We start from the raw sequence: 20,839 nt of genomic DNA on the forward strand, positions 1-20,839 counted from the left end.
CTTAATACTTAGCATTATTGTTTGGTATGTATGTATAATGTTTCCCTCATTAGAACATAAACTCTGGTGAAATTATGCCTTCTGCATGTCTAAAGTCTCACATGCAGCATATAGTAGGAGCTTAAGACTTGACTCATGAATGTGTGAACAAAGAGGGTGGTAGAGTCCTGGCGATGTAACTGCGTTCCTGGCAATTACTGTAGTTCTCAACTTGCAAAGTAACCCGGCAGCATACAATACATTCTCAGTCATTTCCACCAGTGGAGTGGAGATAGGGCTAAGAATAGTTTAAAACAGCATCCACATTGTGAATATACTGCTCTCCTTGAGGGTTACATTATGAAAGAAGTTCTGGAAACCACAGAAGTGGAAATAAATCATAATCCTGTCCCTTGAGTAGAAAATCTATTGTCATTTATAGCAGGCATGGCTGCCATTTGCAACTGACAGAATCCAGTCCTCCCAAGACTACAGTGAGCTCCATGAGAATCATCGCTGTCTGCCCCTGTACTGTTCTATCCTCAGCACCTGGCATAGAGTCTGACACTTGGGAACTATTCAGAACATATCATGGAAAGAATGAAGACAAACTCCTAGAATTTTACAAGAGACGCTTTTACTTCCCTGTGTTGCCCTGTCTGGCAATGGGTATTTTGAATGTGACAGTCAGTCAGGACCACCCACTCCAAAACTTAATTCATATATTTCTAAGAAGGTTTAGACCCTCCAACTGCCGAAAGTCTGTCATTCATGGGTGACTTTTCCCTCTGTTCCCACCCCTTTTGGCACTAACATCCTTTCTTCTTGAGCTTTTGTGTTGTCTTCCTTCATTGTCTATTTTCTCCCTTATTCTTTCCAGTCTCTCTGGGGGGGAGGATAACTTCCTGACTGGGGAACTACCCATAAAGTGGATATTCCCCATATTAGGTAAAAATATGATATGCACAGTATTTTTATTGTAACACTTTTAAATGTTTAAGCAGTCCCCCTTCCCCTGCATTTAACAGCCAGGAAGCATTGCTGTTTTACTGTTTTTATGCCTATGGTATTTTGAGATCTATACCATCCTATCACTTACAATTCTGATTCAAATGCATTTGGGCACCACAGCTGCTAGGGAATTCAGTCACAGCTGGACATGAAGTTAGTTGCGGGTCCTCGTTCTCATTCAGACCTGAGCCCTTACTCACTCTGCAGACCAGGGTCGAGAAGAGAGATGGCCCTACACGAGGCTCTGACAAGCCTGCAATCTAGACTCAGCATATACCTTTGAAGAGAGAATTGTAACTCCCTGAATTTATGTTGATTTCTAATAATCAGTGAAGCTTCTGAAGGTTAAATGTATGTATTGCTTCTAGAAAAAATAGTAAATAATGACAAATATTAGTGACCATCATGTTGTTCCTTGGTGAATGTGCCCCACAGAGCATTCTACATTACTGACCCTCATTTGAATTCTTATTTCAGAGAAACAATTCTACTGACGTAGCATGGCTAGGTTTCCAATTTCTCTTTCTGTGACTTTTATCAATCGAATATTGCACTATATGGACTTATATTGGTTTCTCATACATGTATGCCCAGTGTCTACTGAGTAAAAACTATTCAACTTTACTGCACCCTCAAAAGCTCAATTAAAGCAAATATACTGGGCTACCAGTATTTATCCTTTTATTTAAGAAGTCACCAAAATAAAAGTCACTTTTATTTTGTGGCAGGAAAGCTTGGCTCCATTCATTAGAAGCTTAATAATACCTAGTATTTGAAAAAATCAAAGGAAAAAATAGAGTGGTTAGTTACTGCTGATTTAACAACTGAATCTTTACATAATGGAAAATTTCTCATTGCAACAAGATTAGTAAGCAGAATTTTGATATGAGACCATTTTAGATAGTTCAAAGCCAGAAGTCAATTAGAATATCAAATGCAGTGGAAAATAGACCAATGATATTTACTATCTAAGATGATCAGAGTTTAATATCTACTGCCTGAATGCAGTTACTATACACTTCTCATCAGAGACACATTGTACCTTTTCCCCTTGACATATGGATAGAAATATTCCTAAACATTTGCCTATATCATAAAATACCTCATTTCTGTCAAACTGCAACTCTGATTGGAAACTGCACTGCAGTGAATGACACATGTATTTGCTTCTTTAAATGTTACTCCAAGTTATTTATTTTTCTTAAAATTATTATTGACACAGAACTTTTAAGCACTTACACAGAATGAAAGCACCGAGTTTCCTTCAATAAGAAAGAGGATGAAAGATAAGGTCACTAACAGTGCAGATCAGATATTTCTGAAACACCAGCTGATTTCCCATCCATATTTTAAATGCAGCCTTATTAAAATGCATATGACTTTCATCCTGCAGCTTAAAAAAAGCTTTAATTCTTGTCAATTAATTTTTTCAAGTTTTGGTAAAGTACATATAACATGAAATTTGCTACCTTAACCATTTTTTACTGTACAGTTCAGTTGCATTAAATGCATCCACAATGTCGTGCGACTAGTCTCCCAATTCTTTCAGTCTTGCAAAACTGAAACCCTCTTACTAGAAATTTGACTATTCTAGTTACCTGTATTATACCTACAAGTATAATCATCCAGTATTTGCCTTCTTCTGACTGGTTTATTTCACTTAGCACAGCATCCTCACAGTTCATCTGTATTGTAGTGTGTGTCAGAATTTATTTCCTTTTTAAGGCTGAATAATATTCCATTGCATGTATGTAACATATTGTCTTTCTCCATTCACCTATCAATGGACACTTGGGTTGCTTCCACCTCTTGATTATTGTGAATAGAGCTGCACAAATATGTGTTTGAAACCCAGCTTTCAATACTTCTGGATATACATACAGAAGTGGAATTGCTGGAGCATAATCTATTTTTAATTTTTTGAGAAACTACCATACTGTTTTCCATAGTGACATTTTACACTCCCACCAGCATCAGTTTACATTCCCACCAGCAGTGCACAAGTGTTCTAACTTCTCTATATTTTCCCAGTACTTATTATCTTCTGTTTTGTTTTTTTTTTTCACAATAGCCATCCTAATGGAAGAAAGCGCTTTTTGAAGTTCCAAACCAAACCTGCTTTGTCCTCTGCTCTGACATATGATTTATAATATGAACTAAAATATAAAATTAAGTATTTGTTGTTTAAACAGTATGAACTTTATCTTTTTAACTTGTGAATCTATAAGATATGAGTACAGCTGGGAAATACAGGTCTATATAGTACATGTTTTATAATATCCTTAAAGGAACAATAAACTCAAATGACAGGAAATAGTGCTTTGCGGTGAAACTGTCATCAAATGCCAACTAACTAAACACATGCAAAATGTTTTTTTGAAGTAAATCAATTTTGGTTGCTTACTATCAATTACTGAATATTTAGGATAATGTACTTACCTATTTTCCACTCTTTCTCCTTTCCGAAAAGCTATCTCAACTTCGAAACCTGACCAAACTTCTTTGTGAATCTGAAACTTTCAATTCAATAGAGAAAATGTGCCAGCTCTCTAACATGAACTTTGAGAACCTGTGTGAAGAGAGTGCGTTTCATGTGCAACTCCTTGAGGCAGCCGAGCTCGGCACTGAAATAGCAACCACCTTGCTGTATAGTGACAACATCATATCTAAAAAACTGAGGGATTTGCTGACTGGAGATCCAAGCAGAATTAATTTAAATATGGATCGGTAAGTTTTTGCATTGTCTTCCTCCTTGGTGAAATCCCTTCTGAAATGATCATTGATATGCCTCTTTCAATGTCTTCCCATCTGTTTTGTTCCAGGTTTCTTGAAAAGGCGTTGCAAATGAATTACATGGAAAATATCACACGGTTAATGCCAATCATAGAAGCTGTGCTGCATGTCAATAACAGTGAAGACACTTCTGAAAAACCAGGTGTTTCTCCATCCATATTTTAAATGCTGCCTTACTAGAATGCACATCATTGTCATGCTGCAGTTTAAGAAAGTTTCTTTTGAAGTTCCCAATCATACTTACTTTGTATCTGCCCTTATATAGAGAAATCTGAACCTTTCAAATATACTTGTCTAAAATAAACACACAGAAAGCCAGCAGAGAATGAAATAGGGAATTGATTTCACAGCAGAAAGATCTTCAAAAACTTAACTAGTTAGACCTTTTATTTCTCTGATATATTAAAGTGCCTTAGATAGTTGCAAGAGGTAGGATGAAATTTATTTAGTTCCATTTGAATAATCTGATTTAATAAATAAAAAAGATGCTCTGCTGTCTACGGAAATCTCAGTTCAGAACCTCCTCTTAGTATTCTGAGCATGATGCATCCTGCAATATGTTTCTTCTTTGCATAATACCTCGATCTGGAAAAGAGAGGCATTCAGAATTTTGGACAGTAGGCAGCCATAAAATTGGAAGGGCTGTAAGTCCAAAAGTATAGAAGGTATATTTGCGTTAGGGATACTTCATAAAGAAATCAAAAGGCACTTGCAAAATGGAGATCACAATCTGCAAAAGAGAGTCAAAATATCATTTGCTGTGCATTAAATGACCCAGATGTGAAATAATTATAATCACTGTCCTCAGAGTTTGAAGTTAAACACATCCTATTTAAAAGTGAGGTAGTGATTGTGAAAACCCTTTATAAACTAGTGTGTACATGGTGTGTGTGGGGTCACGGGGAAGACAAATATGGGCTCTGTGGCATCTTACTACACTGATGGACAGTGACTGCAATGGGGTACGGGTGGGACTCAATAAATAAGGGTGAATGTAGTAACCACATTGTTTTTCTTATGAAACCTTCGTAAGAGTGTATATCAACGATAACTTAATAAAATAAGTAAGTAAATAAATAAATAAACTAGTGTGCTAGGTGAAGTTAAGGAAAAATGTGCCATAGCATTATGTTATGGATTAAGCAAACCTTGTCCTAACTTAACAATAGTATATGATCCAAGGTTAAAAAGCATTTTGAATTTGTGTGATATTTTAAATAAAATGGGAAGATATATATTTAGTGCATTACGTGATCAAAGTCTGTGAGGAAACCATATTTTCTTTGCATTGTAGACATCGAAGGAAAATTTATAACCCAGAGCAATCTGTTACCTTGGGTTAATGATATCATAATAGGAGCAAGTCGAAATCAGATAGAAATAGATCCTGAAGATGCAAAGTTTGGCAAAACAGAGAGACATCTGCTCCTGACACAAGGCATACATGTTGAATATATGTTTCCATCTAGAAGGTTTCTCTATGTTAGTACAACTAAAAAGAATTACATTGCAACCAACAAGGGCTTTTTTTTTTCTTTTTTCTTGAAGGTCAGTTAATAGAAATGTTTAAAAATGTTGAAGAGCTGAAAGAGGAACTGAGGAGAACAGCAGGAATGTCCAATAGGAGTATTGACAAGTTGCTGGCCATTCCTATCCCTGATAACAGGGCTGAGGTGAGGTGTAATGTATCTGTCCTTCCATCCAGGTTTTCAAAGTTTCAACAGCATTTAGCATTTCTTAAGAACCTAAAGAAGACACTGAGGAGTTCATGCAAATGATAAAATGAGGCTTATTTCTTAGTGAAGAGAGAAGAAAAATCCTGAAGCAAGAATATTATCACTGCTTGTTCCTTTCTCTCCAGTTTCCCTTCTCCTTCCTCTTGTTTCCCTCATCCTCTCCTTTTCCTTAACCCCTGGATGGTTTTCTTAAATAGGTGGTGCCATCAACAGTCCTCCATATTCATGATCACAATCACATTATCACATTGTTATGATGATATAAAAGTCATATTAAGGGAAAAAAACAGAGAGACCATTTACAATTTGTTGAAGTTAAAATAAAAATGAATATGCATTTTTACTTTTTTAAAAGTCCCAAGAAAAGACACAGTGTATTAAATAAATAAGAGCAAGGAACTCTGGGTATGTTTGTGGGACAGTAAACATTTTTTGATGTGAAAATGAATGTCATTTCCTCATAGTCTGATAATAGGGTTTTCCACTTGAAATGTCTTATTTTTTTTATCCCTTTTCCAAGTTCATTGTCTGGAAGTGTCATAGAAATTTTCTAAAAGAGCTGCAGAGCTTAAGCCTCATCCATTCAAAATTTATGTGTGATAGAGTGTGTCATTTCAAAGTACACCCCAGATAGGCTTCAATGTTGGATTAAGTTTTTAAAAAGCCTTTAAGGCTGCCTTTGGAAAATATTTATGTTCACTTGTGCCATGTTAATTGGTTGCCCCATACAAAAATTTAAACTGCTTTGTCTTCACTTTTTTTTCCTCTTATTTTAGCAAATAATATTCATTCACCTTTTCCCTTTGATCTCACCTTTTGCTCATTTGATCCTAAGATCTAATTTCAGCAATCATATGTTTGGCTTCTGAAGAACAGGTTAATTGTAGGAAATAAAAACATATTAATGGAGAGCATGCTTTCTTATTACTTTCAAAAGGACAGAGAAAAGTTTCAGAAAGCTAGGATTTCACAAACTTTTTTCTTTATTTCAACTCAATGGCAATAGAGATGCTATCTCACTTCTCATATTCACACCTCACTTTTCACACAGCATTACCGGCCAGGATGGTTGATTCACACTATTGTGTGATTTTTTCTTTGCCTTTCATCTCTGGATCACAGAGGTTATTGTACAAGATTTTAACTTTGAATGATTATAAAAATGAAATGCAATTTGAATAAACTAAGGACCATTTTAAAGGAAACAGGAGTCTTAAACCAGTATTTTTCCCAGACTTACTCCAAATCAATTTTCTTTCTTGGTACCATCATCACCCAGTTGTTCAAGCAAGAAATCAGAGTCTCCTCTTTCGTCTCTTCTGCCCATCTTATTTCTTAAGCTTTCCAGTAAACTATGGACTATAGTTTTAATGATAATAATTGGTACTTTAAATAAAAAATTACTTGATTTTGAGGATAATTTGTTAATTTAAATACAGTCTAATGGTATAAGAAAAACCTCTCAAAATGGACAGATGGCTCTCAAAGGATTCACAGCTAAAGTATTTTTCTTCCTCCAATTTACAGATTATTTCTCATGTGTTCTGGTTGCATTCTTGTGATGCTAATATGACCTATCCCCAAATGGAAGATGCTCTGAAGGAATTCTGCAGCCTGCCTCTTCCAGAAAGATCCCGTCAGTCTTACCTCATGGGACTCACCCTTCTGCACTACTTAGATGTTTACAACTTCACATACAAGGCAAGTTGCTGTTGATGAAGTATTTTTATATTAATAGTTTAGTATAAAAATGTTTGATTACACATGTATGCCCTCTGATACTATAAGGAATGAGAACCATATATACAGCTCTTGGAATTACAGCTTTATTTTAGAGCTAAATGAGACCTTAGAGATCATATATTGCAAATTTGCACATTTTATAGGTGAGGAAATTAATATTATTGCCTTATTAACTCTCAGTTTGTGTATCCAAGACCAGGTATTAAATTTAATATATACTATAATAAAGTATGAAATACAAATGTTACAATTTTTTACACTGAATGAGCATTAATATGGTAGGATAAAAAAGATTAGAATAAAGGTTTTTTTTTAAGTAAAATAAAAATGTTTTTATTGGTGTTTACAAATGTTTGTGTGTGTTTCTTTATCAATTTAGAAAAAGGATGCCATTACTTTTGCAAAACCAATGGTCATTGTCAGGGGCCAGAAAAGTTAGTGCCGATTCCATCTTATTATAAGTACATGCTTTATAAGTACTTGTTTAATAAAAAAACTGAAGAAAAAAGTAAGCATAGGAAAATTAAACACCCATGTTTGTGCAAATATATACTAAGCCCAAAAATGTTTACATTATGCAAAACACTGAAAAAAAATGTTTTTCTCTTAAAAGTAAGAAAAACCAGTAGCAACATGGCTGACTTTTGCTGTTGAGACATTATAGCAGAGGGGATGAGATGTTTTAGGACTCGTTATAAGTGATCCTGTTCTGGGTTATCACTTTCCCACACCTATGTTTCTGCTATGGCCTCTTAACTGGCCTTCCTGCCTCCACACTTGGACCCCTGCCAACTTGCACCATCATCTTTAAGCAGCAAGAGTGATTTTCTTCCTCCAATTTACAACTTAAGTCACTTATATGACTCCTCTGCTTAACAACATCCAGTGGCTCCTCATTTTATTCAAATAAACCCCCAAGTCCTATAGGGGCTCCATAACATGCACAACCCTCCCATCTCTAAAATCCCATTTCCTGTTTGGTTACTCCTTGGGCCCATAGCTGCTGCATGGCACTGCTCCAGGAGGCACCCTTGATGTGATCTGGAGGGCAATTTGCCTTTTCCTAACTTTGACCTCAGTAAAGCCTACCCTGAGCACCCTATTTAAAATGCAGCCTACCTTTTCTACAGCACTTGCAAACCTCTTTTACTTGATCTATTTGTTTACTATTGCACTTTCAGAATACTATATATTTTATTTAATATTCATTTTTGTTGTTTATTTTCTATCTATCTCATTAGGATATAAGCTCCGTAAAGGGCCTCTCTGTTCACTGAAACATTTCAAATGCCAAGAACAGTGCCTGGCCCATAAAAAAACTCAGCAAATACCCTTTAAGTAGTTGAATAGTTAGTTTACATAAACTGTAACTGAAATGCATATGAAGTAAAATTATTAATTTTGCTCACACAAAATTTTAATCCTTATTTTATAATGCCTCTGCAGAAGAGATATCAAGCCCAGTATTTCTTGTTGAGTCCAGTAATTAAATATGTGCATTGTCTGACAAGCAGATCATTCCTAATTCTTTTAGTCATTTCAAGCAAAAATAGTGAAATTTTTCTCATCATTTGTCAATTTATTTCACATCAATGTAGGAATACCTAGAATTTTGGCAGAACTGGAAGAAAGATTTTGGTTCTGCTTTAGAAAAATCTGAGTACAGTTAGTAGCTGTGCTAGTGAGGAAGCTGTCTTCATGATGTCCCTCCAACTGAAACTCGTGTTCATAATGATGGTCTTTGATTTCACTGGACACGCTAAGAGCCCTCCCTCCTCGTAGAGCTCACACACCCTCCACTTTCTACCTCTGACCTTCTCCTCTTTTCTCCTCTTAAGGTTTAGTGCCGCCTTAGAAAGACTTCCTTTGATTTCTTAGCCAAACTCTCCCTGCCTCCTCATGTTCTCCAGCCTTTTGTTAATGACCAGTTTGGTATCTGTCCCTCTTAATAAACCAAGGCTCTCTGAGTAGAGGGGTGGTGCCAATTTGTGCACCGCTCTATGCCCATCACCTCATCTAGCGCTGGGAACATAGCAGACACTCAATGTTTGGTGAATAATGTTTGGTGAATAAATGAAAATACTTGAAAATTTTTAAGTAGTTTCAGTTCCTTCTTGCAGCAAAAATGCATTGTACATTATGATTAAGGCTGATAAATCACATGAGCCATCTGACCGAGCTTTTCTGATTTCGAGGAGCACATTCTATGAATTTTGAGCAATAGTATGCATGAAGAATTATGTAATTGACATTTGCCTCTCTGAACTTTAAAATCATTTATTTTTGACAACTTTATTGAGATATGATTTATATACTGTAGAATGCACTCATTTTAATTGCTCCATTCAGTGAATTTTAGTAACTATATAGAATTGTGCAACTATTACCACAGTCTAATTTTGTAACATTTCTGCCTACCCCAAAAGAAACTCCATGTCCATATGCAATCACTTCTCATTCTGACCTGTCACCCAGGAAGCCTCTCATCTATTTTCTGTCTCTATAGATTTGCATTTTTTAGATATTTTATGTAAATTAATCATACAGTATGTAGTCTTAGTATCAGCTTTTTCATTTAGTGTAATATTTTTGAGTTTCTTACATGTTATAACATGTGTCTGTATTTAATTTATTTTATACTCCAGTTTAAGGATATACATTTTATTTATCCATTCATTTGGATTGTTCCACTTTTTTAGTCCTTATGAGAAATGCTGCCATGAACATTCATATGTAATCTTTGGGTGGACATATATTTTCATTTCTCTTGGGTAAATACCTAGGAATGGAATTGCTGGGTTATATGGTAAATTGATGTTTAATGGTTTAATAAACTTCCAAAATGTATTCCAAAGTGGCTGCACCTTTTAAGATTCTCATCAACATGTGGGAGGGCTCTGGCTTCTCCACATGATTCATTTATTTTTATTCTGTTCCCTTTAGGTCTTTTTCCCTAGGAAAGATCAAAAGCCAGTAGAAAAGATGATAGAAGTCTTCATAAGGCTAAAAGAGATTCTCAATCAGATGGCTTCCAGCACACATCCGCTGCTAGACAAAATGAGGTCCTTGAAACAAATGCATCTGCCCAAAGGTGTTCCATTTACACAGGTAGAAAAATCACCCAGTAATGTTCTTGTTGGAAAATTCCTTTCGTTATGTTAACTTGTATTTGGCATCAGTTATAATACATTCAACTACAAATACAGTACATGGGAAAAAATCGCCTATAGGGAAACTTCTACTCTGGCAAAAGTTTTTGCCACTTAAATTGAAGTTTTAGCATCTGCATTTCTATTTGGGATACATATTGTGAAGATATTATGGTAAATATAAGGATACTCTAAGCATTGTCAGATTTTCTTCTATATTATTTTTTAGTCACATTTATAGCTCATAAAATGTTAATAAATCATGAATTTTTATCTCATAGGCAATATACAGAAACAACCGGATGAACACACCCCAAGGATCATTTAGTACCATCTCTCAGGCGTTGTGTTCCCAAGGAATCACCACTGAGTATCTAACTGCTTTGTTGCCCTCTTCTCAGAAGCAAAGAGGCAACACCACCAAGGATTTTTTGACTTCCAAATTGAGTAAAGAGCAAATTGCTTCAAAATACGGAATTCCCATACATACCAGTGAGTACTTCAAAATCAGCATAGCCAAAAACAACATTGTCTACTAGATCTTGGCCTTTTATAGTAAATGAACTACTAATTTTCTCCGATAATAAAAATAGAAAACAGTTGTACAGCACTTCCCACACATCAAGCACGTTATGTATATCAATCCATTCACTCTCCACAACGACCCTCTGAGGTGGGCACTACTATATCTCCATTTTAGTAAGAGGAAATGAGGCACAAAGAGACTAAGGAACCTGGCCATGGTCATCCAACAGGAAGGACCAGAACTGGGAGCTGAATCCAGGTAGTCTGCCTCAAAGCCTAGCCCCTTAACCATGACACTTAAGAATCTGTCAGTCACAGCTACACCTGCCTTGCTGGTGAATAATACAAAAACTTGCCTCAAATCTCAGGTCAGTACTTTTTCTTAACTTTCTAGAATTAGAAATCTTTATCACATATAGAAGAGTTCTGTGAATATAACAGAACTGTAAATATTTAGTGGCACATTATTTAAGCTAAAGAGGTTCCAGAGAACGTCTACACTATTGTCCCAACCTATGTGACAGCCAAGTAGTTTGAATCGTCCCCCCCCAAAAAATATGGTTAGTGACACATCAAAGCCATTTACTTGACCTATAAAATTTGAGATGCAAAATACCATCAGCTGAGCTCTTCCAAATAATACATGGATGTTTAGTAGAGCAATTGGACTGAATCATTTATTCATCTATTTATTCATTCAACAAACATTTATTGAACAGATAGTATGTATCTGGTACTATCCTCATAGCAGAGTTGTGTATATTTTTTAAAATTAAGTACTGGTGTGGTGGAGCTGGTGGAAGAAATTTTGAAATGTAGTTTTCAATCTTTCTAACTCCTCTGGCAAAATTCCATCACTTATTGTGGGTTTGCTTATTGGGTTAAACTTTCACCTCTAAAAATGATTTGTGACTATGCTTTCTTACTTTGATACCAGATACTGCCCATATGTTAATAATAAAAGGAAGTATAAGGCATGTATTTTTGTCTATATAATCTGTGTCAATTTACCATGAGGAAGTAGATTTTAAATACATATACTAAATGGTTTTATTACACTTTTTCCTTCCAGCACCATTTTGCTTCTCCCTTTATAAAGACATCGTCAACATGCCTGCTGGGCCTATTATTTGGGCTTTCTTGAAACCTATGTTGTTGGGAAGGATTTTGTACACACCATACACCCCTGTCACAAAGGCAATAATGGAAAAGGTTTGATCATTATAATTCTGAGTTTCTATCTTAAGTATGGAGATGAATTTCCAATTTCCTCTTGCTGATTCAGATTTCTTTTATCTTACCTACTATTACCTTGACTTTCTGAAACTCTTAATAATTCTCAACTTCTGCCCTATATATGTGTAAACAGTGTTGATCGGGTGGTAGCCCTTAAGAGACCTTTTTGAACTATAGGAAAAACACTCATGGGCCACATCTGTTTTTGTTTTTTTGTCTTTCAGTCTAATGTAACTCTAAGGCAGTTGGCAGAATTAAGAGAAAAATGTCAAGAGTGGATGGATAAGTCACCACTTTTCATGAATTCCTTCCACCTGCTAAAACAAACAATTCCAATGCTCCAGGTAAGAGAAAGTTCTGTCATTCCCCTTTTGAGGAATTAATAATTCTTCAAGATTTAAACTCATTATGGGGATGGGCAGATGTAACTTATAATCCGTATTCAACAGACTTAAATTGCCTCTCCTCCAGAGAGCAGGTCTGAGACAGGGTAACAAATGTGACTCACAATCATAATCATCCTTACCTCTTGTAGTGTGGCTTCTCTGCCTGTAATACAGAGATAAGCCATCTTACAAGTCGATCTTAAGACACGGCTAGTGATATAAATTGTTTTACAATTTGCTTTGCTTTTTAGTGATGCTCTGATTCTGATTTCCCATGATACACAAGTTAATTCCTAGTAGATAGTTAGATTTAAAAGGCTTGTGTTATCATGGTGTATAGCTGTGTGTTAGCTGTCAGTCCCCAATGCTGCCAGCTACTCTTAGACCCCTCAGCAGCTATGGATTTAGTGAATTAATTCTAATATATATGTGCTCTATTAATACATATTATTCTTAATCATTTCTCTCCATGATAACCAAACTGATGATACTGGTAAGGACCAAACAGCAAGTGGTACTGATTGTCCTCTAAATGGACAACCAACTTAAGCCTGATCACATAAAAAACTAGGCCATGAATTTACACATAGGTAAACAATTCTCTAATCAATTTGAATTCTCTCCCTTCAGCTTTCCCCTTCACCCCTATTAATTAATTGTTTTTAAGGGAATTTAGCCCTAGTGTTATTATCTATTAACTGGGGATAATAATAATACTCACCTTGCTGTGTTTTGAAAACTAAGTGAGAAAATCAAGGTAAACTCTGTTAGACAGTGCCTGGTACATACTGAGATCTCAGTGAGTATTACCTAGTAGTATTTCTACAGTGGTAGAAGTTATGTCTCCCAATTTAACAGACAGCTATAAAAGCCTTTCTATTTTATATATTTTTTTAATCTTCATTCTTTTTATTCTTCTTAACCTTTCCGTGGATATAGAGTAATTTAAAGTTTTATCCTGTTTATTTTTCCATGTTTACATATCTTTCATTTATTTCAATAGCAAATAATATAATAATAATCTATATCCCACTGTTCTGGTTAGTCACTCATCCCTGCTTTACAGAAAAGTAACTTGAAGCTGGGAAGGCTGAGTGCATGCAGAAAGCTTCACAGCTAGGAAGGAATAGAGCTAGGAAGCAAATCAGTTGTGATGTCAGATTCCATGAAGACACCACAGATTTCAAAAGTTGTTTTTGGTTGTTTAAGCTGAACAGAATTTGCCTGTGAACCACCAAAATTGTGTATAGTGTATGTTAAAAACAAATGATGCAATTTGAAAAAAAGGACTGTTGAACTGAGTATAATTCCCTAATGTTGATAATTACGGTAGCATCTGGCCACTTCAGCATGCCAACCAATTTCTCTGCAGACAAGTAGAAGCCTAGACTTTCAAGTCATCCCCAGTCACATACCTTCTCTTTCCTTCTCAAGGATTTGTAAGTGAGCCTTTGTAGGATGGGGCATTGGTAATGCCCAGTGGTGGTTACTTCATTTCACTGCAGGTGTTATTAGAGAGACAGTGATTAAACATGTTTTCTTCTTGTATTGAAACTGATTCCCTACTGTTCTTTGTTAGAATACTCTGAGGAACCCTTTTGTGCAAGTTTTTATAAAATTCTCCGTGGGGCTTGATGCTGTTGAACTATTGAAACAGATGGATGAACTTGGTGAGTCCACATTCACAAAACTTCCATTCACTAGTCATGTTGGCGATGTAAAAAACATTGCCCCATATGAGAACTTCATTACTATTCTTCTATATTTGGCTTCTATCTTGTTATTCTAAGAAAAGTAAAATCCTGGATATTTGCAGCTTTCTACAATCATAGGTAGGTTGGTAGGTTGCTAGAAGAAAAGGAGACCTTTGTTTTTTTGGTAACTTGATGAAAAACCAAGTCCTTGGGACAAAGGGAGCGAAATGGTTTATTTCTGGCTACATTTAACATTTTATCTCCACTGGCCTCAATATCACTTTGACTAACCCAGACCTGGAAGAGGCACAGAGTTAGCAAAAACAAAACAAAGGCAATGCAGTGACTCAGAAGAAAACAAACCTAAATCAGTATTCAAGGTTGGATCCTCCTCTCATGGTCATTTAAAAGGAACAGGCCAAAGAGGATCAAAGGAAGCTGTCTGAACTGATGTATTCCCTCTGCCACAAACCCACCTTCAACCTAAGGGATGCAAGACCTCTAATTCAGTCTGTGTGATTCACTGTTGCTATGCAACCCTGGGCATGAGGAAAGGATTGAGAGCGTCAGAATTTGGCAGCAGTGGAGCAAATGCCCCTCCTCCTCCCTGAGGCTGCTGGGACACAAATGACTGAGGCTGTTAACCCAGCGGGGAGAAATTCTGCCTACATTTGTATTGTGTGTGATTGTATGCACTTTATGATAGTGGACTAAGTTTAGGAATGGCATTAATGGATTTATTTCTAAAATCTCTAAGTATAATTGAGTAACCATTTGATCAAAATATCAGGAATATACTATAAAGTTCTTATATAAATTTTATCATTCCTAACTTTAAATATAGCAAGTGAGTTTTAGAATTTAGAATAAGACTAAAACGAATTTTATAGCAGTGAGATGATGTTTATATCATTGTATAGGTAACTTAGTGTCTAAGAGGTTGTATATTTTGAATCTGGGGGGCACTGACCTCCATAGCTCTTCTTTGATTCTGTTTGCCAGCATTTCTGAAGAATCCTTGGGGTTGTGTTATTTCCAGTGCCTGCAGGAGGCCACCGTTCAACCACAGTTTTACCCCTCCCCACTAACATCTATATCAAGCCTATCATTTCACTTTAAATTCTAATGAGAAATACATTTAAGCACTTCCCTCTTTGAGAAATTAAGTCTTATATTGGACTATGGAAGAGGCATGTTTGGGGTCTGTGAGGAGAGATTTATGCTATGTACAGTGTTTTTGGTACTCATAATGATCAAATCAGTGAAAATTTAATTGGCCAAGTGATTTATTAATTTGCAATTTCCTATTTACCCTTTGTTGAAGTTGATTTCCTTAAAAGGAATCATAAAATTGAAGAGCAATAAAATCCTCTTTCTTCCAGAGTAATTGCCTGAAATATAATGTTGGTCATTTTTCTAGATTAACACAAATATTAAGAGAAATAACTCACAAAAGATTTAAAATTGAACAATATTAGAAAGTTGTAACTATGTGGCATAGATTCTCACAGTCTTCTCAAAAACGATTCTGTAGCACAACTTACTGAATGATATACTTCATTTGTTCCACAAACGCTACATAGGCTTTCCTTTAAGTCCTTACATTCACATTCTCTGAGCCAAGTAAGCATTTGTGCTTTTTTGAAAGTTTCATCTCTAGTTTACAATTTTCCTCCTAACTACATGTAGATAGACTTTAAAACAAATTATTCACCTTTAGTCACTGGTTAATTGAATTGTTGCAGAATATGCCTGTTTTTGAATGCAAATTTTCTTAATTTTCATCTTTAATTGATGTATAGTATATTGACAAACAGATTTATTTTAGGTTCAGATGTACAACATAATGATTAGGCAATTGCATACATTAGGAAATGCTCACCATGATTAAGTATAGTTACCAGCTGTCACCATACAGAGTTATTACAATATTATTGACTATATTCCTTATGCTGTATTTTCCAACAAGAATATATTTTCAAATTAGTTCATGTCATTCTTTGAACTTGGGTTTACTGTATCTAACTAGCTCAACCTTCTTCTCAATGAATATTTACAAAACTGGACACATTTTCCTAGATGTATGGTACTAGCTATTTTTAGAGTAAATTCTATAACTTCATATTATTTATCATGTAGTTTAATGTTTAGTATTTACAAAAAAAATCAATATTTTGTCTCATTACTACTAAAAACAACATTATAATATGCTTTTTGTCTGTCTCTTTTCTTCCTTAGATATTCTAAGGCTTAAATTAGAGAACGGCATTGACCTCATAGATCATCTTAATGTACTATCTTCCCTGACAGTAAATATTTCCTCCTGTATCTTATATGACCGTATTAAGGCAGCAGAAAGCATAGATGAAATGGAAAGAGAGGCTAAAAGGCTCTACAGAAGGAACGAACTCTTTGGAAGTAAGTGACATTCTGCTAGACTTTGAGCTTCTCTTTGTACTAAAATTGGCCAAATTCTTCCATCACCTCTTTCCTCCAGAATCCAGAAAAGTAGTCTCGGTTGAAGGAGTGGGGGTCAATATCCCCTCTGATGTCCTTAGAAATGAAAACCTTTCATGTAGGCCATCAACTACATTGTCTGAAGAACCTTCAAGATATGTGTAGTTTTGTTGGTATGGTTAAAATCAAGCCTGAAAAGGGTTACATAGTTACAGAGTGAAGTTGTGTATAAGCTCATAATCAGTCAAGGTTATTCATTTGTGTGTGTGTGTGTGTGTGTGTGTGTGTGTGTGTCTTTTTTAATTTCAGTAAGAGGCTTAGAGTGTTATATTTAGTCTGGCCTCTTAGTCTGTGATTATATTCTCAAACTCTTTGAATCTCTGAGGTGGTCACTTCCAATGAGCCATCTTTTCTGTAAATTAGGAGTTAAACTGACCGTCACATTACTAACTCAATTGCCCTAAGTGTACCCTCCAAACAATGAATAATGTCAACCATAAAATAACCTTTCCACTGTTGTTGCCATTTTATTTTTAGGTGTTATTTTTAAAGTTCCTTCTAATGGAAGCCAGAATGGAGGTTATGACTCTGAAAATGTCTCTCTTCCTCCCATCATAAAATATACCATCCGCATGAATCTCAAGACCTCCCAGACCACGAGAAACATCAGAATGAAGATTTGGGCCCCAGGGCCTCACAATTCTCCATCACACAACCAGATCTATGGCAGAGCTTTTGTTTACTTACAAGATAGTATTGAAAGAGCGATTGTTGAACTGCAGACTGGGAGAAACTCCCAGGAAATAGCAGTCCAGGTCCAAGCAATTCCTTACCCCTGCTACATGAAAGACAAGTAAGTCTGCGCTGGTCCAGCCTTTTTTCATAGTCAGCCTTTTTTGAGGATTCATTTCTACTTATTTATTTACATGTGTCAAGTGGAAGGGATAATGTTCACCAAACCTTTGTCAAATGCTTGTTTCCAGGAAAGGGTCCATGCTCTTGGGCACAGCTCCACTGCAGCTGTTCATTACTGCTGAAATGATGATGATGTTCTTGCCAATGATCCACGTTTTCCATGTAACCCTCACCTTTCTGAGGACTTTGGCCCCTGAATTAGGAAAGTTGGACTCACAACTTGAGTGCTTTGCTGCATGATTTTGATGTGAAGCCCTTTCTATTGGTCTTACCAACTCTAGGCAAATGAGGGGATTAAACAAGACCATCTTAAAAGCTCTTCCAGCTCTCAGATTTAATTAAAAATCTGTGAGGGCATGGTCAGTTTTAAGGAAAAATATTTTGAGCAAACATATCATTGATCAATTCTCAAAGATAAATGTTGTGCTATCTGAAACTATTTTGTGTACCATTGGTCCACTTGCTAAGAATCTTTATTTAGAATGGCTTGCTAAGAGACCAAAAAAATGTAAAGATCATGCTTTCAGACCATTGAATTTGAATGGTCAAGAAATCTGCCAGTCGGGTAGCCCTGAATGGCTTCTCCACTCTGACCAGAGGAAAAAAAAAATAAGTGTGGAGGGTGAACTTTTTCAAGTTCATCCTCCTACACAAAAGCTTGAGGCTGAATATGACTCCGAAGAAATTGCACTTGCTATTCAGCCCTATTATTGCAGCTTATACACAATTCAGATGGTTCTGGATTTTTTTTTCTTTTTTTCTTTCAATTATGCTTCTGTCTCCTTGGGCTTCTTTAAGAACTACAAGGAATATGAGGATATGTAACCCTTTGTGCAGCAGTGATACTGGGAGATAGGCCAGGATTTTGTCAGTGGGTTATCAAGGTTAGCTGTGTATTATAGAGACCAGTTCGGACTTGCAGCCTGAACTGTGTGTGTGACCTGCAGTGGCTTGCATGAATAGTAAAGACCTGTGGGTTCAGTTAAATGAAAATTCTTATCTATTTTCCTACTCACTTTTTTCCCCTTGTAAATTTGGTACCTAGGATGGTGGGTACCCAGATGTTTCTTTTAAGATAAAAGTAACTGTATTCTTCATTCTTTATGGAAGTATGATCATATTGCCTTACATATACTTATAAATTCTTTGTTGCATACAAAGTTCTATCACATATTACTTCATTTTTTTTCCACCAACAACCTCATAAGGTAAGTGGGAGGAAGTATTATCAACCGTACTTTCCAGATGAAAAACTGACATCCAGAAAGGTTATCTAACTGGTCCACAGTTGTACTGCTGGTAGCTCACTGGTCCTTTGATTATGAGACCAACATTTTCTCCTTTATACTTTACAAATTCACAATCACTTGGAAGAAACATACAGGGGATTTTTTTTTAATGATGAGGGCCTTTGCCTGTTTTTAGAGACAGAAACTGCATCAAGACTGGACCTAAATCAAAATAAAACTAATTCAACAAATATTCATTAAGTGCCTACCCCATGCCAGACAGTTTCCCAGGAATTGAAAAAAATTGGATTTGGCCTCAAACCAAAGTCCTCCCCCACCAAAACACCCCTTCCATCTCTGGTGGTGATACCCTTCAGGTGATAATGAATGATGATGATGTCATATTCCATTAATGTTTGTATTTTTCATGGGGACCTTGAAGATAATTCTGAAACCTTATAGAAGAAAAAGGAAATGGCCTTGGAACCTTTCTCAAGCGAAAGCTTCAGTGGAGCCTAAGATGTAAAACAGATCAATTTATAGTTCCTCTTACTGAAAATTACTCATTTGCTTTTAACCCATGGAAAGGTGGCTAATGTCAGAGCCATGGTTCTGCAAGTGTGGTCCCTGGACCAGGAGTATGAGCATCACCTGGGACCCCAACCCAGAACTAATAAGTCAGAAACCTTTAGGTGGGGCTCAAAAACACATGCTTCAGTAAGCCTTTCAGGTAATTCAGATGCATGTTCGAACGTTGAGAGACACTGAATTTGAACTTTCCTGTCCATCATGGGCAAGCCACTCAGCAATATATTTGGTGCCTGATGAGGTCATCCAGTGACACAGTATGATAATAGAAAAGACATTTCTGTACTGTTTATGAAACATCTTCCTGGAGCATTGTGGAATCCAAGTCCTTTGTTTGCATTTTAAATTGAATGCTTTGAGTTTTATTTTATTTTTTCTTAGAAAATTTAGTTTAATAATAACTTTGAGCTTCCAAAGAGCAGATAAATATAGTAATTTGGACAACATAGATTTTAGCTAGATAAACCAATAATCATCTAATTTTAAATCTACCGTTTAGATAAGAATTAGTTTAGACAGAAGGGTTCTGAGCTTTGCAATTATATCCATATAATAATCATTTGCCTGGACAGGAACCTACTCAAACACGCTGTAAACAATATGGCAATTTTATCTAATAATCCAGAGCTGTTTTTTACTCTTGCAGCACAACAGCAAAGAAAATCACAGACTACTCTTAAGTTAGCTTCATAAGTAAATGGAGTAATGTTAATGATTATTTTCAATTTTAAAATAAGTATAATTTCATTGAAAGAGGAAATGTGTTCTTTGAATATTACAATCTGCAAGTTGTAAAATCCAGTGACATTCATTTTGGTCACTGGATTTTTGTTTTCTTTTTTTTTTTTACAGCTTCCTAACCAGTGTCTCTTATTCTCTTCCAATTGTACTCATGGTTGCTTGGGTTGTATTTATAGCTGCATTTGTAAAAAAGCTTGTTTATGAAAAAGACCTCCGGCTTCATGAGGTATGTGGAGAATTTCTTCTTTTTATGAATAAGCCATATCTGAACAAAATTAATTACTGTGATTTACATCATGCCTATATAAACTCAGAAAGCCTAACCCATACCTTTTGAATTAGATTGAAAAATATGCGTTGTAAAGGCAGCTGATACAGCAATATTTTGTTTTCTCAAAAAGTTACATAGAAGTCATTTTATAAGTGGTTCTGAAAAATAAAATTGGATTAATTATAAATGGCATTTGAGTCAATTTATGGTCCTAAGAGTAATTTTGCCCAAGAAGTTACCTATAGGGCTTAGATCTGGCAGGGGAAGTTTAAATAATAACAGTAATAAATAGTAAGGCAAGAAAATTGTTGACCTAAATGGTAACTAAATAAGTCCAAATGAAGAAAGAGAGATAGAAATAGACACAGAGATAAACACAGACAGAG

The 20,839-nt window shown here is 35.7% G+C and overlaps 1 protein-coding gene across 1 annotated transcript in view; it reads left to right on the forward strand.

The window, feature by feature from the left end:
- ABCA12 (ATP binding cassette subfamily A member 12) overlaps window positions 1-20,839 on the forward strand; it is a 151,143-nt gene that overhangs the window by 80,676 nt on the left and 49,628 nt on the right. The window contains exons 12-23 of the mRNA XM_036916360.2: window positions 3,461-3,717; window positions 3,813-3,925; window positions 5,332-5,456; window positions 7,047-7,220; window positions 10,206-10,370; window positions 10,693-10,903; window positions 12,009-12,148; window positions 12,397-12,516; window positions 14,138-14,228; window positions 16,491-16,670; window positions 17,247-17,562; window positions 20,294-20,408. Of these exons, the coding sequence (XP_036772255.2) occupies window positions 3,461-3,717; window positions 3,813-3,925; window positions 5,332-5,456; window positions 7,047-7,220; window positions 10,206-10,370; window positions 10,693-10,903; window positions 12,009-12,148; window positions 12,397-12,516; window positions 14,138-14,228; window positions 16,491-16,670; window positions 17,247-17,562; window positions 20,294-20,408 (2,007 nt within the window). The remainder of the gene's footprint in view (window positions 1-3,460; window positions 3,718-3,812; window positions 3,926-5,331; window positions 5,457-7,046; window positions 7,221-10,205; window positions 10,371-10,692; window positions 10,904-12,008; window positions 12,149-12,396; window positions 12,517-14,137; window positions 14,229-16,490; window positions 16,671-17,246; window positions 17,563-20,293; window positions 20,409-20,839) is intronic.

This window comes from Manis pentadactyla, chromosome 6 (assembly GCF_030020395.1).
Source record: "Manis pentadactyla isolate mManPen7 chromosome 6, mManPen7.hap1, whole genome shotgun sequence".
Lineage (NCBI taxonomy): Eukaryota > Metazoa > Chordata > Mammalia > Pholidota > Manidae > Manis > Manis pentadactyla.